Below are 21,885 nucleotides of genomic sequence, written 5' to 3'. Positions count from 1 at the left end.
TCATTGTGGTGTGTCCTCATCCACCTTACTCACCAGATCTGGCACCATGAGGCTCTTCCCCAAAGTCAAAATGATTCAGGACATTGAGGTAGCCATGACTTTTAGCACGAGTTTTAGCACAACTAAAAACACTAACAAAAGAGGACTTCCAGAACTGCTTCAGAAAGTGGCGAGAACAATGGGATAAGTGTGTTTGAAGCAAGGGGGAGTATTTTAAGGGGGATTAATGGCAATGTTTCTTTTACTGTAGTAAGTTTTTTTCATTTAAACATTCACCGTATTTTCTGATCACACCTCATATATTTTAATTCAGTCATACACTGGAACACTAGCCAGCAGTATGAGAACTGAGCCATAAATAATATAATAAGCTGTAAATAACATGCATACACTGCAAAAACACTGTCAAGTGAAGAATTATTAGAATTATATAGCATGGTACTGTTTCCCTTTTAAAATATCACAAATGCATATATACACCTATTGTACCAGTAAGTATAAAACAATGACTTGAAGACTGCACCACTCTTTGCTGTGGAGTGAGGGCAGCCAGAGGGAATTCAGGGATTGTGGATTGTTCTCTTTATCAGCAAGGTTCTAATTTTGTAAAAGGGTACTTAATTTAAAAATTAAGTATATAATTTCAAAAGGGGATTGTGCATTTTAAAGCTTTCTGGAGCATGTTGCCAAACTGCTTTCCAAGAAAGGTTCTACCAATTTCTACTCAGTAAAAGCTTCTTTTTAAAGAAAGCTCTCACCAGTGTTGTTCATACCTTCTAAAAATTTTAAAAACTCAACTTACAAAAGTCAGACATGTTTACTACAGAAAGTTTCGTAAAAAATGTAGTCAAGCATAAAGAAGAAAATTAAATTACTCATAATCGCATCCTCCTGATACAACTAGTGTTAATATATTGGAGGGTAACAGGGATTTTAAAATTTGTTCACATCTTTCTATTCCCTTCTCACTTTTTCATTCTGGCAGAAAAGTAGTCGGTCAGTTTCACGTCAATTTTCACTCACTTTCGTTTTTAAAAACAGGCTCTTACGAAACTGTGCATTTCCTCTCCGTTCCTTATGTTTTAATTACGACTGTAATGAGCATTTATTGAATGTAAACCCTGTCTGGCACACTTCTAAATACTTCACTTGTTCTTATTCTGCATAACAATCAGATAAATTAGCATGCCTGTTTTCCAAGTGAGGAAATTAAAGCATGACAACGTAAGTGGCAGAAATAATATAAACAGGCAGGATGGTTTCAGAGCCCATGTGTTTTGATTACTCCACTCTACCGTCTGTTATCTCTTTTCTTGTTCATACTCATTAATACATACAGAACTCATTCCAGGTTTCCACATGCCAAAGACCACCGTTAATTACTGTTCCTTATTTTAATTACGCACTGGGTCATCACTTAGTGGGTTGCGGTTAATGCGAGTCTGGTGCTCTGAGGATCTGATCTCAACTCTGGGATCTTGGATAAATGGTTTTACTTACTCAGGGTTTGTGTAGTCTTACCTGTGAAATGGGTGAGTGGTTAAACCTTCAAGTTCTGCTTCTGGATTTTATACTGCAGTCCATTTCCTGCAGCCCCTTTTACAGCCTCGGGTTCCCAGCTGTTTAGAAATCACATTAAGGTGTACAACGTGAGGAACACTGAAATCCGAGTTGAGAACTCAGTGCGCACGCAGTCCCCTCTCCAGCCCGGGGCTGCAAGTGGGTGGAAGGAGGTGGGAGGCAGCAAGGGCTAGGATCCACGCGGCTGAGCTCCACCGCGTTCCCAGGTCCTGTCGCGGGCCACCCACGGCTGTGCCTGCGCTGCACTGGCTCCACTGCGTTTTCCACGCCGCCCGCCAGACCTGAGGGCTGTACTCCGCCCGCTCCGTTAGCGAGGCTGGATTCCCCAGCTGGTCAGGCTCCTCTCCGACACCACGCCACCAAGGCTCCACGGCCCTGGTGTCCCCTTCACCATCTACTAGCTTTCGCCTCGGCAACAACTGTCCCTCCTCGCCTCCGCCCAGGAGGGAGAGCCGCCCAAGCGGTAACACCCGGGTCTACAAAAGGCGAACCCTAAAGGGGAGGAGTCGGACACTAACGGATCCCACCGCTTGGCCCGGTGCCCATTGGTTGCACACCCCATTGGGTCCACGCCCTAGAGCTCCGTGCCTGTATCGCTCGTAACGCGGCGGCGCCGGAGCGCGCCGCCTCCCAATTGGCTGTCAGAGTTCTCGGGTTGTCTCGCGCTTTCTGGATGGGCCAATGGGGCTACCTGCAGTCCAGAGCCGGCATCGCTGGAGTGGTGGCGCAGCTGTTTCCTCCGGTAGGTGTTGGGCTGCCATCTTGTGTGTGGCTGAGGCTGGGCTTCTTGGTGTTTGAAAGCTTGTTTAGTGGTTCAAGGTGTAGAGGGGTCCTGAGGGAGCTGTGGAGGAGAGGAGGGGCCTGAAGGTCTTCTCAGTTACCTGAAAGGGAAAAGTCTTCCTGGCCTGATTCTCAGCCCTGGGTAGAGAGAGTGATGAATGGTGGTGGTAGTGGTGGGGATCCCAGGCTCCGGTTTGTTCGTCATTGTGAAGGCTTGGCGGGGGCTCTGATGCCTTAACACGGACTCCTTGAATTTAGGGAGCAATTCCAATAATCTTTGTCTCAGAAAGATTCTGAGCATCAGCCTCCTTGACTGACAAGGGAGGTTGGCTGATGGACTGCTTGGTTCAGAAAGGAACAAGGCTAGTAATTAGTGGAACCGGGAGAGAGAGGGAGATGCCTTACCATTAATCCTCACGTTCGAAAGAGACGTCTTCATTTTCTGTTGATTGGGAGGGAGCGGCTGCTAAAGTGTTTGCTCTGTAAGGTATCCTCTGACTGAGGCCATCATTTGGTAGTAGTGGGCGTCAGTTATACGTCTGGGCAGTTTTGTTCATTAGCCTGCAGCTAGCATTCCTGCAGTGGTCTTTTTTTAAAAGCTGGAAAGTGGTGGAACAGTGGAAGTGAAGGAAGAATTTTGTCAAATCTTGCTTTCCCTAAATGCGATCTGTAGAATTAAAACTCCCTGGGTCTGCCTTGACATGCTTGGATGCTTTGTCATGGAGCTGGGGGGAAGCTTTTGTGAGAGAAAGCATCGTAACTTCTGAGCTCTTTGGGGATTGGGAGAAACGAGGCAAGTAGTACCTCCTTTTCCTCATTGTTATTTTTTTTTCCAAAAAATCAAAGCAGAAAGCACGCATTTTCTTTTCAAATGAGGGGGAAATTTATCGGACCCGAAAACCGAACTGATAAAAGGCTAATATTTTGTGATGAGCTTTAGCAGTTTTGACAGCATGAGAAGAAAACAAAGATACTTATCTTGCCTTAAGTTTAGTTTTCAGTTATTCAGGGTTAACTGATAACCAGATAGAGTCAACAGAACCATGTATTTTGTGGCAAGAATACCAAAGAAAACAGTCAAATAACTGGATAACTAAATGTTGATTTTCATTTAAAAATTTGCTTTTTAATCCTTGAGTCTTATAAAACGTAACTTGCCAGAGTTCACGTATCAAGAGATCAATGGCTAAGAAATGCCAATTGCACATATAGCTGCTCAGCAAATGTTTGCTAAAACTTTTGTATAGTGTTCACATATAATGGTACCTAGTATATACAGAAGGTGCCAAAAAAATGTACTCATATTTTAAGAAAGGAAAAAAATTATTGAAATTGTAGTAGTACGGGGGATTGCCAAAAAAATTACTCATTTTAAGAGATGTTATCTATGTATTACTTTCTGCAGTTGAATTACCGTAGCAATGTGTAGCATATGACATGCACTCAAAAGATGGTGTTATTCAAATGAATGCTAGCGTCATTCTTTGTATTATAATTTTAATACAGTTTTTTTTCCTTTCTTAAAATGTGTATACATTTTATTTGGCACCCTCTGTATATACCGATAGCAAAAGATGAATACAAATCACATTCGACTTACACAATTACTGGAGGTGCTCAAAGTGCTTACATCAGCATCCAGACGTTTCTGATTATGGCCAACAACTGCTTGAGTAACGTTGAACAAAGTTTCTACTTGTATACATTTTTTGGGCACCTCCAGTATTCAACAGTATAATTGTTAAATGAATAAAATAATGCAGAAATTGGGAGTTATGTATATACATTTTCGGGGGCCTAACTGAAAAATAATTTTTTAACCTTCACTCTGGAAAATTTGACTTCCAGTTCGTTTGAACTAAATGTATTTGTTGCTTCCAATTTGTACATACACATAATATTACGGCTAGGTTCATACTTTTTTGTGAGGTCTATTTATCTTATTATAGAGAAATTTAGATAACGAAGATGAGCCTTAAGTGATAATGCCCCATTTACCACTTTTTCTTGAACGCGTACAATCTCAGTAAATGAAGACCAAATTTATCAGTGTCATAAGATCTCTTCTGCTGAAGAAAATTTATTGCTTTTCTAGTTTTTTTAATACTACTAAAAGTCAACATACTGCAACTTTAAATTTACTATGTTGCATAAATGTGTTCTGTAATTTTAAATAGGTAAGCAATTTTAAATTATTTAGTATCTTCAAATTTTTCTTAGAATAATACAGTTCTCTAGACTCAATATATATTCAGAAGATTCTTAGAGATTTTTTAAAAATATCACCTTTGTATGAACAATGTTAAATGACTTCAAGTAAAAATGATTTAACTTAGATTGGTACATTAGAGATTATTTTTCATTGCAATCTCATAATATATACAAGTTTAGGTTTTTTTCCCATTATCAAGTGATGTTTAATTATAAAAGAAAAAAACTTGATAACACCCTTTAAATGAATGTGTTTTGTGACAGAATGTAGATTAAGATCTATTTATCTAAATCAGCATAAAAAAGAATAATAAAAACTGCTCTCAGTACCTGGTTTTAATTCTTGCATTTGATACTTTAAAATCTAAATGTTTTCATGAGTGAAGATTTCAGAGTGATTATAAGCACTTTATTAAAAAACACATTTAAAATATGATAGGTTTCCCCCTCAGTAACTGAAAAAACAAATTGCAAATAATATTGATTCTTTCAAAAATTATTTTTGAAGTATGTACTAGAAATACTGTGCTGTATTTTTGATCATATAAATTACTTTTGGGGACCATTTTGAGACTAATTTTCAGAAATATTTCTCTATTCCTCAGTAATATAATGCATTTTGCCATCATTTTTCTGGCCTTTACCCAATATGGTCCATTATGGGGTTAAATTAAACAATGTGACTAAAAATAAAATGATTTGAAACAATGTAAAGATCAAAATGACCCCTGCCTGCCTGAATTATGAGGATGTGCATTAACTACTGAGATGCTTGTGAGATAAACACATGGGACATTCAGATTATTTCACTTCAAGGAGAAGACATTTGAAGTATTATATATATATTTTTTTAAGATGGAGGAATTGAAACACTAAAATTTTGCCTTTACTTTGACTTCCCCCTTTGTAATCTCATTTGTTCCTGCTACTTAAACTATTTATGTGCAAATGATCCCTAAATGTATGTGAAGTTCTGCTCTCTTGAGTACTTAACACACATTATTCAAAGCTTTTTAGACAGTTAAATCTACTCAATTGATATACAACTCTCCCTCTTTTATGTTTCTTGAGTAGCTCAGATTTAAAACTTGCAATTCTTACCTCTCCCTTTTGCCTACCTGTATAATCTTGCTTCAACCTCCAAAATGCCTTTTCTTTTTCAATTTTCAGCTCTCACTGCCACTGCACTAATTTAGGCCCTTTTCTTTTTCTAATGCGTTTTTTAATGAAGCATTTATATGCTATTGTATTATTGACAAAACCCACACTCTTCAACTTGAAATTTGTATTAGTTAAGCTACAGATTTGGCTGCTGTGACAAAGAAACTGAAAAATAATTGTGGCCTAAAACTTTTTAAATGTAAAATAAAAAGTTTATTTCTTACTTATGGAAAAGTATGAACTGATAAGGTAACTTTGCTACAAAAAGTTGTGAGGGACCCAGGTTCCTTCTAACCTGTTCCTCTACCATCCTCATCACGCAGTTCTATCTTGTGGACCTGCTTCACTTCACCATTGTATTGCCACATGCTTACATAAAAGGTTAAAAGGTATTGTGGTAGGGCACACATAGAATGGTATTTGTAAGTGGCAGTTGATAGGATTTTTTTCTCTACCTTAATTTTAAGAAAGTTATTTTTTTGTAGTTATTCCCATTTTATTCATATTTTTTTGAAATTGTGATTTTTTTATTTCATGTGTACAAAACACTGTAATAGTTAGACATTTATCATTATTACCCCTCACAAAGTGATGGTTACCCTCCCCCAATCTACTACTCCTCTGACATCGCATACAGCCATTACATTTCCACTATCTCTATTCCTTATGCTGTACTCCACTTTTTGTGACTATATGTATTAAATTATGGTTGACATTCATTATTCTTCAGCTTCAGCTTCAGGTGTACAGCACAGTGATCAGACATCTATCTACACCATCCCTGAAGTGGTCTCCCTAATAAGACAAGTGTCCATCGGATACCCTACAAAATCTTTACAACATTATTGATTGTATTCCCCAAATTGACTTTCATATCCCCGTGGCAATCTTGTGGTTAGAGATTGTGCTTTCTAATCCCCTCACCTTCCCCTTTATCCCCACCCCCCCATATAGCGACCCTCAGTTTTTCCTCTCTGTCTCTGAGACTGTTTCTGATTAGTTTGTTCATTTATTCTATTCTTTAGATTCCACATATGAGATCATATGGTATTTGTATTTCTCTATCTGACTTATTTCACTTAGCATAATGTTCTCTAGGTCCATCCATCATTGCAAATGGTAAAATTTTGCTCTTCTTTATGGTTGCGCAATACTCCATTGTATAAATGTACCACAGTTTCTTAATCCAGTTGTCTACTGATGGACATTTTGGGTGTTTCCATGACGTGTCTATTTTGAATAGTGCTGCAGTAAACATAGGGGTGCATAGATATTTTTTGAATTAGCATTTTGGAATTCTCTGGATAGATACCCAAGAGTGGAGTTGCTGGGTCATAAGGTAGTTCCATTTTCAATTTTTTCAGATATCCCCATACTGTTTTCCATAGTGGTTGCACCAATCTGCAATCCCACCTACAGTGCACGAAGCTTCCCTTTTCTCCACATCCTCGCCAGCACTTGTTTGTTGATTTATTGATGACAGCCATTCTGACTGGAGTCAGGTGGTATTTCATTGTGGTTTTTGTTTGCATTTCCCTAATGATTAGTGAGGTTGAGCATTTTTCCAGATGTCTTTTTGCCATCTGTATGTCTTCTTTAGAAAAATGTCTCTTCATGTCCTCTGCCCATTTTTTAATTGGATTGTTTGCTTTTTTGGTGTTGAGTTGACTGAGTTTTTTTATAAATTTTGGCTATCAACCCCTTGTCAAATATATCATTGACAAACATCTTCTCCCATTCAGTAGGCTCCATTTTTGTTTTATTGATGGTTTCCTTAGCTGTGAAAAAACTTTTCAGTTTGACATAATCTCATATGTTATTTTTTCTCTTCCCTTGCCCTAGGGGATATATCAGTTAAAATATTACTCTGGGTAATGTCTGTAAACTTTCTTCCTATATTTTCTTCTAGGAGTTTTATGGTTTCAGATCTTACATTTAAGTCTTTAGTCTATTTTGAACTTATTCTTGTATATGGTGTAAGGAGGTGGTCCAGCTGCATTTTTTTTTGCATGTGTCTGTCCCGGTTTCCCAGCACCATTTATTGAATAGACTATCTTTACCCCATTGTAAATTCTTGCTTCCACTATCGTAGATTAAATGACCGTATAGGCTTGGATTTATCTCTGGGTTCTCTATTCTGTTCCATTAATCTACGTGTCTGTTTTTTTGTCAGTACCATGCTGTTTTGATTACTATAGGCTTCTAGCATAATTTGATGTCAGGTATCATGATACCTCCCACTTTGTTCTTATTTCTCAAGATTGCCAAGGCTATCCGGGGTCATTTATGATTCCATATAAATTTTAGGAATATATGTTCTATTTCTGTGAAAAATATCCTTGGTAGTTTGATAGGAATTGCATTGAATCTGTATATTGCCTTAGGCTATATGGACATTTTAATGATATTAATTCTTCCTATCCCTGAGCATGGTATGTGTTTCCATCTATTTGTATCTTCTTCAGTATCTTATAATTTTCTGAGTACAGGTCTTTTATTTCTTTGGTTAAATTTATTCCTAGATATTTTATAGTCTTTGAAGCAATTGTAAATGGGACTATTTTCTTAATTTCTCCTTCTGGTATTTTATTATTGGTATGTACAAATGCAACTGATTTCTGAATATTAATTTTGTATCCTGCTACTTTACTGAATTCATTTATCAGTTCTAATAGTTTTTTGGTGGAGTCTTTGGGGTTCTCTGTATATAGTATCATCTCATCTGCATATAATGACAATTTTACTTCCTCCTTACCAATTTGGATGCCTTTTATTTGTTTTTCTTGTCTAATTGCTGTGGCTAGAACTTCCAGAACTGTGTTTAATAAAAGTGGAGAAAGTGGGCAACCTTGCCTTGTTCCTGATCTTAAGTGGAATGATTTTAGCTTTTCCCCATTGAGTATGATGTTAGCTGTGGGTTTATCATATATGGCCTTTATTATGTTGAGATATGGCCCCTCTATTCCCACTTTCTTAAGAGTTTTTATCATAAATGGCTGCTGGATTTTGTCAAATGCTTTTTCTGCATCTATTAATATGATCATATGATTTTTATTTTTCATTTTGTTAATGTGGTATATCACATTAATTGATTTGAGGATGTTGAACCAACCTTGTATACCAGGAATGAATCCCACTTGATCATGGTGTATGATCTTTTTAATGTATTGCTGAATTCTGTTCACTAATATTTTGTTGAGGATTTTTGCACTTATGTTCATTTTCCGTCTGCAGGACCTGTCCCTTGTTGTCAGTGGTGTGTTGAATTCCCCTACTATGATAGTATTACTGTTAATCTCTGTCTTTATGTCAGTCAATATCCGTTTTATATATTTAGGTGCTCCTATGTTGGGTGCATAGATGTTTACTAAGGTTATGTCCTCTTGTCGGATCGATCCCTTTATTATTATATAGTGCCCATCTTTGTCTTTAGATGTATTCTTTATTTTAAAGTCTATTTTGTCCAATATAAGTATTGCTACTCCAACTTTTTTCTCATTTCCATTTGCATGAAATATCTTACTGCAACTCTTCACTTTCAGCCTGTGTGTGTTTTTGATCTGAGGTGAGTCTCTTGTATACAGCATATGCAAAGGTCTTGTTTTCGTATCTACTCAGCCACCCTATATCTTTTGATTGGAGCATTTAATTCATTTACATTTAAAGTGATTATTGATAGGTACATAGTCATTGCCATTTTGTTATTTGTATTTCTTGTCTTCATTAGTTAGATTGTTTGCATCTTTCTTCTGTTTACAGAAGCCCTTTTAACATTTCCTGCATTGCTGGCTTGGTGGTAATGAATTCCTGTAGCTTGTTCTTTTCTGGGAAGCTCTTTATTTCTCCTTCAATTTTAAATAATTGCCTTGCTGGATAAAGCAATCTAGGTTGTAGGCCTTTGTTTCTCATCACTTTGAATACCTCCTGCCACTCCCTTCTGGCCTGCAAAGTTTCTGTAGAAAAGTCATTTGATAGTCTTACAGGAGTTCTCTTGTATGTAACCCGCTGTCTTTCTCTTGCTTCTTTTAGGATTCTCTCTTTGTCTTAATTTAACCTTTGCCATTTTAACTATGATACATCTTGGTGTGGGCCTGTTTGGGTTCATCTTGGTTGGAACTCTGTGCTGGTTGGAACTTCCTGGACTTTTATGTCGGTTTCCTTCACCAGGTTAGGGAAGTTTTTGGTCATTATTACTTCAAATATATTCTCGATTCCTTGCTCTCTCTCTTCACCTTCTGGTATTCCTCTGATGCTCAGGTTGTTGCACTTGATGTTATCCCAGAGGTCTCTTAAACTATTTTCATTGTTCTTAATTCTTTTTCCTTTTATTGTTCTGCTTGGATGATCTCTGCTAACTTGTCTAATAAAGTGCTGATTTGATCCTCTACTTCATTTAACCTGCTGGTAATTCCTTCAAGTGTGTTCTGTATTTCAGTTACTGTATTCTTTAGTTCTAACTGGTTGTCCTTTATAATTTATCCTTCTTTATGTCGTCACTAAGCTCCTTAAACATTCTTATCATCAGTGTTCTGAGCTCTGTCTCTGATAGGTTGGTTATCTCTATTTCATTTGGTTCTAATTCTGGAGATTTCTTCTGTTCTTTTATTTGGGACATGTTTCTTTGTTTCCCCATTATGGCTGACTCTCTGTGTTTATTTCGATGTATTAGGTAGATCCCCTAGGGTTCTTGGTCTTTGCTGGGTGATCTTATGTAGAATGTGTCCTTTATATTTGACTTGCACCACTTCCCTATTCTCCTGTGTGTGTGCTCCAAAGGTGACCCTTGTGTTGTGTATATTGTCCTGTTAAAGTTGAGCTTTAATTGCTTTTGGCTTGTCAGTAGATGGGATTGATTCCTAGACTGACTAGTTGTGAGACTTGGGTATGCCCACAGTGGATGATCTGCTATGTGAGGGTTGACCACTTAAATGAGGCTTGGCCTCTGTGGCCATTGTGTCTGTAGAGAATTCCCTCTGTGTGTGTCACTTGTGGGTCAGACCCATTAATACTCTGGTTTGGTCTGGAATTGGCCACTGGGTGTGTTGAATCTTGTGCCGCTTGACATGGGCCCTGGTGTAGGGCAATTTCAGAACAAAACAAATCAAGAAACACAACAGCAACAACAACAACAAAGTAAAAAACAGATACACTCACATGTAAAAACAACTGATAACTCATACTCAATATAGGTAGAAATATCACAAATACAAAAAAAAAAAAAAAAGCAGCGCCCGTCTTAGCTTAAACCCACTAAACAATCTCTAGGTTGTCCTCTTCTGTACAAAGAATCCTTTGCATGTTGTGGAGGCAGAGCTGACCACCTGGCGCCCAGAGTGTCCCTGGCACTGCAGTTCTAGATGAGTGGGGCTATGGGTTGTGGATGGTAATTTTCACCAAGTCGGTGCAGTTTCTGCTCTTGCCTGCACGTAACAGAGTGGAGGCTCTGAGAGTACCACAGCCAGCCACTGGGAGGTGGGTTTATTCCCTGTGCCCAGGTCTCCTGAGTCTTAGGGCACTTCTTCCGTTGGGGGGTGTGGAGGGCGCAAGATTTCCGAGCTGCTGAAAGCCCAGAGCTGCCTCTGCCACCTGCTGTTGACCTCTGCGTGTGCCTTTGTAGCTGTGATTGTCCTGTGCTGCAGCCCAGAAAAGGCAGGGGTTGGGAAGGGAGGTGTCTTCTGACTCCCAGCTCAGTAGTGTCACACTCTTCCCAGCCTCTTCCCTAGGCCACAGCTGTAAAGCGGCTTAAGAAAGTTATTTTTATATGTGTTATGTTTTAAGGAACAATTTTGTCTTTTCTATTACAATTTCATGAACTTTTGATGGTTCTGTTAGACTTATATTTGGGAGGAAAAAAGTGGGTAGCTTATGACGCTTCAATACTATGCTAATGGCCTGCCCATATGATCACTTGCAGACCTGGGGATTACTATATGCTTTCCCTTTCTCTCTGTAAAAATGGTTCCCACTGTCTAAAATTACTTTCTTTTTAAAGTAATTGAAGAATAGCTCAACTTCTTTCCTCTCGAAGTATAGACAGGTTTTATTCAATCACAATCTCCTCTACTCAAATTCTTCATTTGTATATTACTTTGTGAGAAACCAAATAACTCTTGGAAGGCAAGAGTCCATCATGAGTCTGGTGAACACATGTTTGCATGTAGTTGATGATTGGATAAATGTTTCCTCATTTGAAGTGTGTTTCATATTTCAAATAGAATAAAGAATTGAGTGAGGAGATCAGAAGTAGGCCTATCTTGCTTCATATGTGTAGTATGTTAGGGGCCTTTGGGGAGTGTATTCATCTCTTACAAATCAGAAAATATGTAATGTCAATACCCTGACAGAAAATGAGTAAAGGACATGAACTCATAATCACATGAGAACAATCATAAATGGCTTACATATAAAACATTTAACTTGTAATTAAAGAAATATTTTAAACAAAGCAATTTGTCATACATCAAGACACAAAAATATATATACTCTTTTACTCCTTCTAGGAAACATATATGGAAATGGAGATGGAGTTAAAGTTTTATGATCACAATGTAATTTCATACTTGTGAAAAATTGGAAATAAAAAATACCCAGTGGTAGAATAGTTTTGTTAAATAACACCCACGATAGGCTACATTTCGTGATACGCTATATTTCAACCTTTTGAAAGCAATATTTTCAAAGGGTGTTTTGTGACATAGCTGATGTAATGACATAGGAAAATGATCACTATTTTGTGTTAAATGAGAAAAATATACAATAGTTATTGAAGGAAAGCAAACTAAAACCACAATGAGATAACACTACACTATCTTCAAATTTCAAATCCCACTACACACTCTCCAAATAAAGAAACGGGAAAAATACCAAGTGGCAGCAAGGATGCAAAGAAATGGTATTGAAATCTTGCTGGTGGGACTGTAAATACTACAGACGTTTGGAAAACTGATAGTTTCTCCTAAAATCAAAATACCCTTCTTATACGACCTAGCAATCCCACTCCTAGGTTGAAATTTACCAGCAAGATATGAGAGCTCCGTTAACTTCTCTTTCTTGCCAGCACTTGGCATTATCAGTTTTCAAAATTTTTTTAGCCATCATATGAGATGTGTAGTGACATCTCATTATGGTTTTAATTTGCATTTTCCTAATGACTTTTGTATGTTTTTCTCATGAATGTGAAATGAACATCTATAATTACCTCTCTACAAATATTTATAGCAGTTGTAATCACCAAAAACTGGAAGTAACCCAGTTACACCTCAACTGAGGAATGGATTTTTAAAAACTGACATACGTCCATACAATGTAATACAGGAATGAACCTCTTCTTAGTCTAGGATAACACAAAAATATATGGGGCAAGGGACTATAATTATATATACTAAGTTATTGTAAGAAAAAAAACTTAAAAATGAGCCGTAAAACATATATAATGAAAACATCAAAAAATGTGACCATACAGTAGATGAAAATGATAATCTAAACATTTCAATGTAAGCACTGAGAAATTAAGGAAAAGATGAAACCTTTGAAAGAACTACACAAATCAAATAAAAGAAACTCAGAAATGAGATGACGAGGTTATAGAAGGATGTGAGATGAGAGCTAACAGAACTCAAGAAAGAATTAGGAAAAAGTGATGTTGGTTAGAGAAAAAAACAGTGAGTATACATCACAGAAAGCACAATAGAGAAATAGAGAATAGAAAGGGGAAAATAGAATAAAGTCAAAGATTTCTTTTTTTAAGAAGTGAAAAGAAAGTGACAAGACAGGCAAAAGGAGCCAAAATATCTGTATTAGGAGTTCCCCAAGTGTATCAAAGCACCATGGTGATAGTTACATAATGCCACTAATGCCATAATGTGAATATACTTAATGCCACTGGATTGTGTACTTAAAAATGGTTAAAATGGCAAATTTTATGTTGTTTATCACAATGAAATGTAAACCAAAGCAATGGGACAGAACAGCTATTAGGATTATAGTTCAAGAACACCTGACATTAAAGAATGTTTAAATCTATATATGTTGAAAGACACACAGCGAATCTAGGAAATTCAACCCAGAATAGTTAACACTGAGATATATATTCTTATAGAATTGTTGGATTTTAAAAATTAACACACACACGCACACACACAAATACCTTTTTGTATCCATGTAAAAAAAGATCAATTCAACTTGGAAAGAAAATCAGATTTGATTAGATTTTTGGCAGCAACACCTATGCCAGATAATAAAACATTTTTTAAATACTCAAGGAAATAAATATTTCATATTTCACCAAACTATCTTTCAAGAATTTAGGACATCAACAAGCATTTATAAACATGAAACAACTCAAGGAATATTGTTCCTATGAATCTTTCCTAAAGAACATACGAGAGAACAAATTTCAGACAATGATTAGAGAAGAAATGATTGGAGAATCTTCAATACTAAGTCAGGTGGTTAGCATTGAAAATATTTTTTTTTGTAGCACTAAGATTAAAATATGGAAATAATAGTGATGGAATGATATGTACATGTTATATAGGCTGACAATGTAGAAATATTATAACCCACAAAAAAATTGGGCAGAGAAGGCGAGAATAAACGGAAAGTAGATTAAGGTGGTTGTTTGCCTCTTAGGAATTAGCTGAGAGGAAAAGGATAGCACCACTTAAAGCTGACTGATGAAAGCTTAAACATACTGTAAGTAAGTATACATACTTAGATATATAAAGACAAAACACTAATAAAAATGATACCAATGACAATACAAGATGACGGGAGAAGGAAAGGAAGAGGAAATTACTAATTTTGTTACTGCTAATAGCAGGGAAATAACAGTATCTTAAAAAGAGGGAAGGGGAATGAACAGTATTATATAAAGATATTACTATAGAATTAACCCCAAGAACAAAATACACAAAACCTCTCTTAAGTACTAAAAGAAATACCTCTCTCAAAAAGATCAAATAAAGCAGACCACATAGTAATACACACACATTCTGTATATATGTATTTTTGTGTACACAGACAAAAAAATGAATCAGACATGAAACATCACACCAAAAATATCAAGTGTATTAATAAATTATATGGTCTCAACTTACTTAATGATTGTAGCATACAAAACGTACAGCTGTAAAAAGTAAGAGTAATAAACGGAATTAATAAAGAATAATTTTAAAACAATCATAATATAGGGAAGGGCAAAGATATATCAAATAAATGCAAAGTTTTAAAAAAACAGTTCATCATCTTGGTATCAGACAAGACAAAATTTAGTTCAAAAAGCATTATGATAAAAGATAATTGTATAAGGTAAGGGCTACATTCACAATGAACATTTTTTGAAATGTCTATCAAATGACACATCAACAGTTTTCATAAAATAAAAACTACAAGAGATGTAAGGAGAAATAGAAACCTACTAATAATAGGGGAATTTAACATACCTCTCAAAATAAAGGTAGGGTGGACAGAAAAAATTAATCATAATACATAATCACAGAGGCTAAGGGGGCTGGGGGGAGGGAGATGAGGGTAAAGGGGATCAAATATATGGTGATGGAAGGAGAACTGACTCTGGGTGGTGAACACGCAATGGGATTTATAGATGATGTAATACAGAATTGTACACCTGAAATTATGTAATTTCACTAACAATTGTCACCCCAGTAAATTTAAAAAATAATAATACATAATCAGCAAGGTAGCTCTTACAGATTTGTATCAGTCTAGATCCACAAATTGAGAACACATATTTTCAAGTGCACATGGGACAGTTATAAAAATTTACTATATATTAGAACACAAAACTTCAGTTCCAAAAACTTAAAAGTCAAAATTCTGACCACATGCAATAAAACTAGAAAATAATTTAAAAATTAAAAAATGAAAACCTTGCCGGCCCGGTGGCTCAGGTGGTTGGAGCTCCATGCTCCTTACTCCGAAGGCTGCCAGTTTGATTCCCACATGGGCCAGTGGGCTCGCAACCACAGGTTGCCAGTTCAATTCCTCGAGTCCCACAAGGGATGGTGGGCTCTGCCCCCTGCAACTAAGATTGAACACAACACGTTGAGCTGAGCTGCCTCCCGGATGGCTCAGTTGGTTGGAAAGCGTCCTCTCAACCCACAAGGTTGCCAGTTCGACGACCGCAAGGGATGGTGGGCTGCGCCCCCTGCAACTAGCAATGGCAACTGGACCTGGAGCTGAGCTGCGCCCTCCACAACTAAGATTGAAAGGACAAGACTTGGCAAAAAGTCCTGGAAGTACACACAGTTCCCCAATTCCCCAATAAAGTCCTGTTCCCCCTCCCCAATAAAAAAATCTTTTTAAAAAAAGAAAAGAAAAATGAAAACCTAACTCCAGCTTTCCATAGGATGATGACAACTCTCTAAATTCAGATCTCTCCAGACACCTTAAAAAAAAAAAAAACACAACGAAAACAAACAAAAACCCATACAGATCTATAAAGTGAGCAAATGAAACCCCACTACCCTTGTCTCAATTTCAAATTATGGGCATGTAGCAAAATAAACACTGAAATGTAGAAGAGCCAGCCCTGGAACCTACACTGAAGTGGCAAGTGAGGTTGAGACTGTTCAGAACAGATGACAAGTAAGCAGGACCGAGGGTTAGTAGGATGCAGATTAAATAACTAGAAAGAGAAAGCCCCATCCTCAGGAAGGACATACTGGAGGTTTGAGAACTGTTAGGCAAAAGGAGGGAAACTGAAAGTGTGAGGGACCAAAGAGGCAGTCTGAGAAAGGCCCTGCTTCTGGGAAAAGAAGGTGACTTTAAGGGGCACCATGGGGCACCATTTACCTTGAGGCTTGGTGGTAACGAGAACGAAGAGGTAGTAGAAATTAAGGATCTTGGTGAAACAGAATAGAGGATAGATCAACCTTTTTCCCCCATTCAAAAAGGAGTCATTGATTTAAAAACTGTTCTTTATTATACCAACAGGAGGTGCTGTTGAACTAAAAAATCCAGTCATTCTTCCAAATCCCTCATTCCTGTTTATTTACTATAGTTACCTAGTTCAGCAAAATCAAAACACTTCAAAATGAACAAAAAATGGTAGACAGCATCCATATAAAGTTACTGTAAGTAGAAAACATAAAGTGAGTCAAAATATTTCAGATGATGAAAAGCCTCTCCCAGAACATTCACCTACAGAGCTTTAAGAACTCTAGAGCACAATACTCTTACCTGAATTACAAATCGTTAAACAAGACTTTTCAGAGGAAAAGTCTCAAATACAAATTCAGAACCCCCAAACAAATGTACTAAAAATGGAAGATATAAAAAGGGAATTTACTGAACTCAGGAAATAAAATGAAGAAAAAGAAAAGCTATCTTTTAAAATGAAGTTAACATTCAAGGTAACTGATGGAGAATGAATTTGACTGAATATAAGGGACATTGAGGAAAGACATAAAGATAGCCAAAAGAATTAAAATTGAATGAAGAAAGGTGAAAAGAGAGAAAAGGTGATTGATATAGACAATATGTAAAATTAGATTTCCTAAGAAGAAAAAACAATAATAGAGCTAATATTTAAACTTCAATCCATGAAAACATTCTGGAAATAACAGAAGGCTTAAATCTACTTATTGAGAAGCCTTATTGTGTTCTGGGAAAATTTATCTAGAATGGTTAACTCTGAGTCATGTCCCAGTAAAACTATTGGTCTTTGAAGATAATGAAAGATTCCTCTGGGTTTCCAGGCAGAAAGAAGTTAGCAACAAACTTCTCAACGGCAAAATACAAATCAAAACAACTATGGTACAAATTAATGGCTATGAAATTGTAAGCCAAGGATTTTATAACTATGACTCAATCCCAGAAAAAAAATAAAAACAATGATAAATCCCAGTGTATTAAAAAAAAATTACACGATGAACAAAGTTGAAAAAGTGACAATGTGAGAAGAGATATTTAATTTTATACCACAAAGAGCAAAACTGCTTAAGAATCAAGGGAAATGACCAACAACCCAGTAGAAAAATGTGATAGAGATGAAAACAGTTCACAGAAAAAGATATGCAGATGACAAACATATAAAATATGTTCAACTTTAGTCATACAAAGAGAAATACAAATAAAAGCTAAACTAAAAGTTACACTAAGCTTCTCACCAAAATGCAAAGTTATAATACATACTCTATAAATCCTGGGAAACAGGCACTTTGATACATTGCAGATAGAGATACAAAAACACAAAGCTCAGGAGAGAATTTCGCAATATCCAGCAAAATTGCCTATGCATTTATCCTTCAATCCAGCATCTAACTTCTAGGAATTTGTTCTAAAGACACTGGCATAAAATATAAATGGGCATTTGTATAAGATTAGTTACAACAGCATTATGTATTAGCAAAAGCTTGGAAACAATCAAAATGACTTAACGGAACTTATTAAAGTATATGCAACAATGGAACAATCTTTAGGTAGATGGTGTCCCTTTTAAATCACCTTTTCCCCCAGAAGTCATAAAGAGATGTAGAAAGTTTCCATGTACCAATATACAACGAGATGCAGAATATATTATTAAGTGGAAAAAACCCAAAGGCACATAACAGTAAACAGAGTAATCTATATGTAGGGAAAAGGTGCCAGTGATGGAAAAGAGATTTCTCTAAATATAACCTGATTATATAGTTTTAATCTTAGAATCATGTATGCTTATGTTTACAGGTTCAAAAATAAAATTATATAGAAAGGTAGAAAGAAAAGAAAAATGTAAAACGGAACTGAAACACATTTACATAACTCTATAGCGTTTTGGCGATATACCACAAAAGAAAAGGAACATTTCTAGTGACGTTAGAACATAGATTTTGTGTTCTATAGGATTTTGTGTTCCATAGGATTGTGCCTTCTTAATGGAGTATATTCAGTATTATTATTGTTGTATTGCTATTTTAAAAGTATTTTATGTATATTTTTGGATAAAATAAGTGTTGCAAAATGTTGAACAAAACCTTAGAAGTCTATCAACTTTATATTTGATACATTAACTTTCTTATAACTTAAATTTAGTCTGGAAAGTCCATCAATAGATTAAGTAAAGTGGAAATTAAGCACAAAATTGCACAGAAAGACAACTAACATAATAGAGTACACGTTATATGTCAAGAACTGTTCTAGGCCATATACGAGGTCAGATAATTAAGTTTGTGAACTCATCCTAGAAAAAGTGCTGCATACCTCATTGCTGAATATCACTATGGTCACCTTCGAAGTACTCCCCTTGGGAAGCTATGCACTGATGCCAGCTCCTAGTCCACCCTTCAAAGCAATTTTGGAACTCTTTCTGGAATGGCCATCATGGCTGTCATCGTATTACCCTTGATGTCCTGAATGTCATCAAAATGTCTTCCTTTCAGTATTTCTTTTATCTTTGGATAAAGAAAGAAGTCATTTGGGGCCAGATCAGATGAATAGGAAGGGTGTTCCAATCCAGTTATTTGTTTACTGGCTAAAAAGTCCCTCACAGACAGTGCCGTGTGAGCTGGTGCACTGTCGTGATGCAAGAGCCAGGAATTGTTGGTGAAAAGTTCAAGTCGTCTAACTTTTTCACGCAGCCTTTTCAGCACTTCCAAATAGTAAACTTGGTTAACTGTTTGTCCAGTTGGTCCAAATTCATAATGAATAATCCCTCTGATATCAAAAAAGGTTAGCAACATTGTCATGCAGGCTGTCAGGCAGGGTCTCTGCTCCCGCTCCCCACATAAGAACGCAGGACATGGAGAGGCCAAAAAGGAACACCCACGGAGCCATAGATAGGGGAGTCACACCAATATATTCTCGCTGGCGGCTGGGCTGGAGACACAGGAAGCAGGATCTACATAATCTGCAACCCGCCGTCCTAACAGCAGTCCGTGCTTGCCAGCCACCATCTTCTTGCTAGCCCCCATTCCTCTCTGCTGGCGTAGCCACAGCCGTTATACTAGTGGCCAATGGCTTACGGGTTACAGCTGACGGCCAACTAGCCACAGCTGATGGCCATCTGATCACAGTTGATGGCCATTTACTACCCGAGCCAGCACCTTTCTATGTGAGGCCGAGAGCCTGGAAACTGCTTTTGGGGGCTTTGTCCCCACAAACATCTTTGCAACAAGTTTGCGAACTTAATTGTCAGACTTCGCATGCGTGTCTTTGGCTCTTTGAAACTCGTGATATTATTTTCCTAAGAGGTTCAGAGAGGTTGAGATTTAAAACCAGCCCTATGTGACTCCAAAGCCTGTTCTTTTTCTACTACATTATTGCAGGATATGTATCAAAAATTGAGAAGAAAGAACATTAGGAGCTAAATGTTCTATTTAAATCAGTAGTTGCTACTCAGAAAATAAAAAGGCACATCCAAAGTTAGTGATTTATATGTTCTTCATGCTAGAGCAATGTATTAAAGGAGAGAATTGTAAGTTTTCTCATTTCTGATGGGAAAATGTAAACACACGCACATACACACCGTTATATTGACGTTGGAGATACAAACTTTACAAGTTTCATTGATGACTGAAATTAGTAAAAGATGCGAACTAAATATGACAAAGCAGAAAACAAACAGAAAACTAGTGGGCATGAGTTTGCAACATGTCATTAAAAGCAAAACCCTTCAAAGTTTCCCTGTGTGACACTTGAAACGTCTTCTAAGCTTTGCACAGCTTTTTTGTAACCATTGGCCTTTAAGATGCTAGTTTAAATAAGTTGTATTTCTACCTGTGGAAGATGAGGGCTGATGAGATTTCAGAGGTGCTAGGCAGGGGTGTCCAAACTTCGGCCCGCAATCCATTGTTAATTGGCCCGCAGCAAATTCCAAAAATATATTTAGTTTATTTAAATAAACCAGGTGAGGCAATACTTACTTCACATCGAGTGAGTGGCCCGACTGTTTGTGTATTTTACCGCATATGGCCCTTGGTAAAAAACATTGAAAAAAGTTTGGACACCCCTGTGCTAGAGTTTCCCTCAGCCAAGCCAGCCCTTAACACTTCTGCTGGTTTCCCCTGATGACAAAATATTTTCATTCAGTTCAATACTACTTTTTAAAAGATCTATTACTTGAAGTAGTTAGGGTAGGGGGATTTTCCTATTTTAATTTGATTTGTCTGTATATAATTATGATGGAAATTTAATTTACAATTCTATATACCTGATAACCATAAGAAAATGTGTTGAATTTTCAAAATTAACTTTGAAGCCTTTCTTTTTCTTCAGAAGCTGGGTTGATCAGTGACTTTGGTGAAGGCTAAGAAAGTTGAAATAAATTTGCAGATGATACAGAACTTCTGAGGTAAGCTAACTCAATCAAGACTGTAAGTGTTTTTGACAGACTTGCAGACCACAGTAACACACTAAAATAAAATTTATCAGTAATAAATGCAATACCCTAATTTAAATTTTACAAAGTAATAGCAGAAGTATTAAATAGACTTCCATTTCTGGCAATATGATAGAGTACAAATATGTAAAATATTAGATTCTGTATTTAAAAAAAAGAAATCCCTTTAAAATGAGTGGACAAACTTATAAAAGCAAAAGAAGAAGGGAAACTTTCTGGGGCTAGAAACAAAACAAGTACATTCTATGAGGTCAGCAAGTGCTAAAGTCACTGAATACTTTGGGAGAGTCCATGGATTTGTGCTGCCAGAGAAACTGGTGCAAGGAGAGGAATGGGGACTGGGGAAAATTCCTTGACTTCTGCAAAGTGTAGGGGGCCTAATCAGAGACCATTTTGGAGAAGTGTATAGCTCTGGGTAGAGTTAAAAACTCCCTTAATAAGTCCTGATTACCAGCTCACATTCACTTGGATTTAAAATACACTATTTTAATGGTCCCTAAAACTCCACAAATAGAGAGTTTTAATTAAAAATGGACTTGGGTCTGTAATGCTTTTTGGTACCTGGCAGAAACAATCACAAATCCTCCACGGAGGGAGTTATCATCCCATTATCAAATAATCATAATTGAAATTCTAACAAATAAGCTCATATACATATAAAAATCACAAAACATAAGGGGAAACAAATCAAAACGTTTTTGAGCTGGAGTCAGCAGAAACCAAAAACAACTAACACAGATCTATAGAGATTTTACCTATTAGAATTATCCCATACATAAAATAAATGTTTAACATGTTTAATAAATTAAAAA

General features: G+C 36.7%; 2 protein-coding genes across 8 annotated transcripts in view; one reads left to right on the top strand and one right to left on the bottom strand.

Annotated features, from left to right (window-relative positions):
- SETDB2 (SET domain bifurcated histone lysine methyltransferase 2) overlaps window positions 1-2,867 on the bottom strand; it is a 78,573-nt gene extending 75,706 nt beyond the window's left edge. For 4 of the 5 annotated variants that reach the window (XR_013993190.1, XM_081045870.1, XM_081045869.1 and 1 more), the window contains exon 1: window positions 1,522-2,190. The gene's annotated coding sequence lies outside the window, so the exon portion shown is untranslated. Of the gene's footprint in view, window positions 1-1,521; window positions 2,191-2,272; window positions 2,423-2,766 lie in introns of those variants that run through there. The other variant, XM_081045868.1, reaches the window with a different exon arrangement.
- CAB39L (calcium binding protein 39 like) overlaps window positions 2,090-21,885 on the top strand; it is a 137,032-nt gene continuing 117,236 nt past the window's right edge. The window contains exons 1-2 of one of the 3 annotated variants that reach the window (XM_081045880.1): window positions 2,090-2,323; window positions 20,950-21,025. Coding sequence is in view for 1 of the 3 variants with exons in the window: in XM_081045878.1 (XP_080902004.1) it covers window positions 2,263-2,323 (61 nt within the window). In the remaining 2 variants the exon portion in view is untranslated. The remainder of the gene's footprint in view (window positions 2,324-20,949; window positions 21,026-21,885) is intronic. The other 2 variants (XM_081045881.1, XM_081045878.1) reach the window with 2 other exon arrangements.

This window comes from Rhinolophus hipposideros (assembly GCF_964194185.1).
Source record: "Rhinolophus hipposideros genome assembly, chromosome: 4".
Classification (NCBI taxonomy): Eukaryota; Metazoa; Chordata; class Mammalia; order Chiroptera; family Rhinolophidae; genus Rhinolophus; species Rhinolophus hipposideros.
The sequence above is the reverse complement of the archived record's forward strand: the minus strand, read 5'-3'. Positions and strand labels throughout refer to the sequence as shown.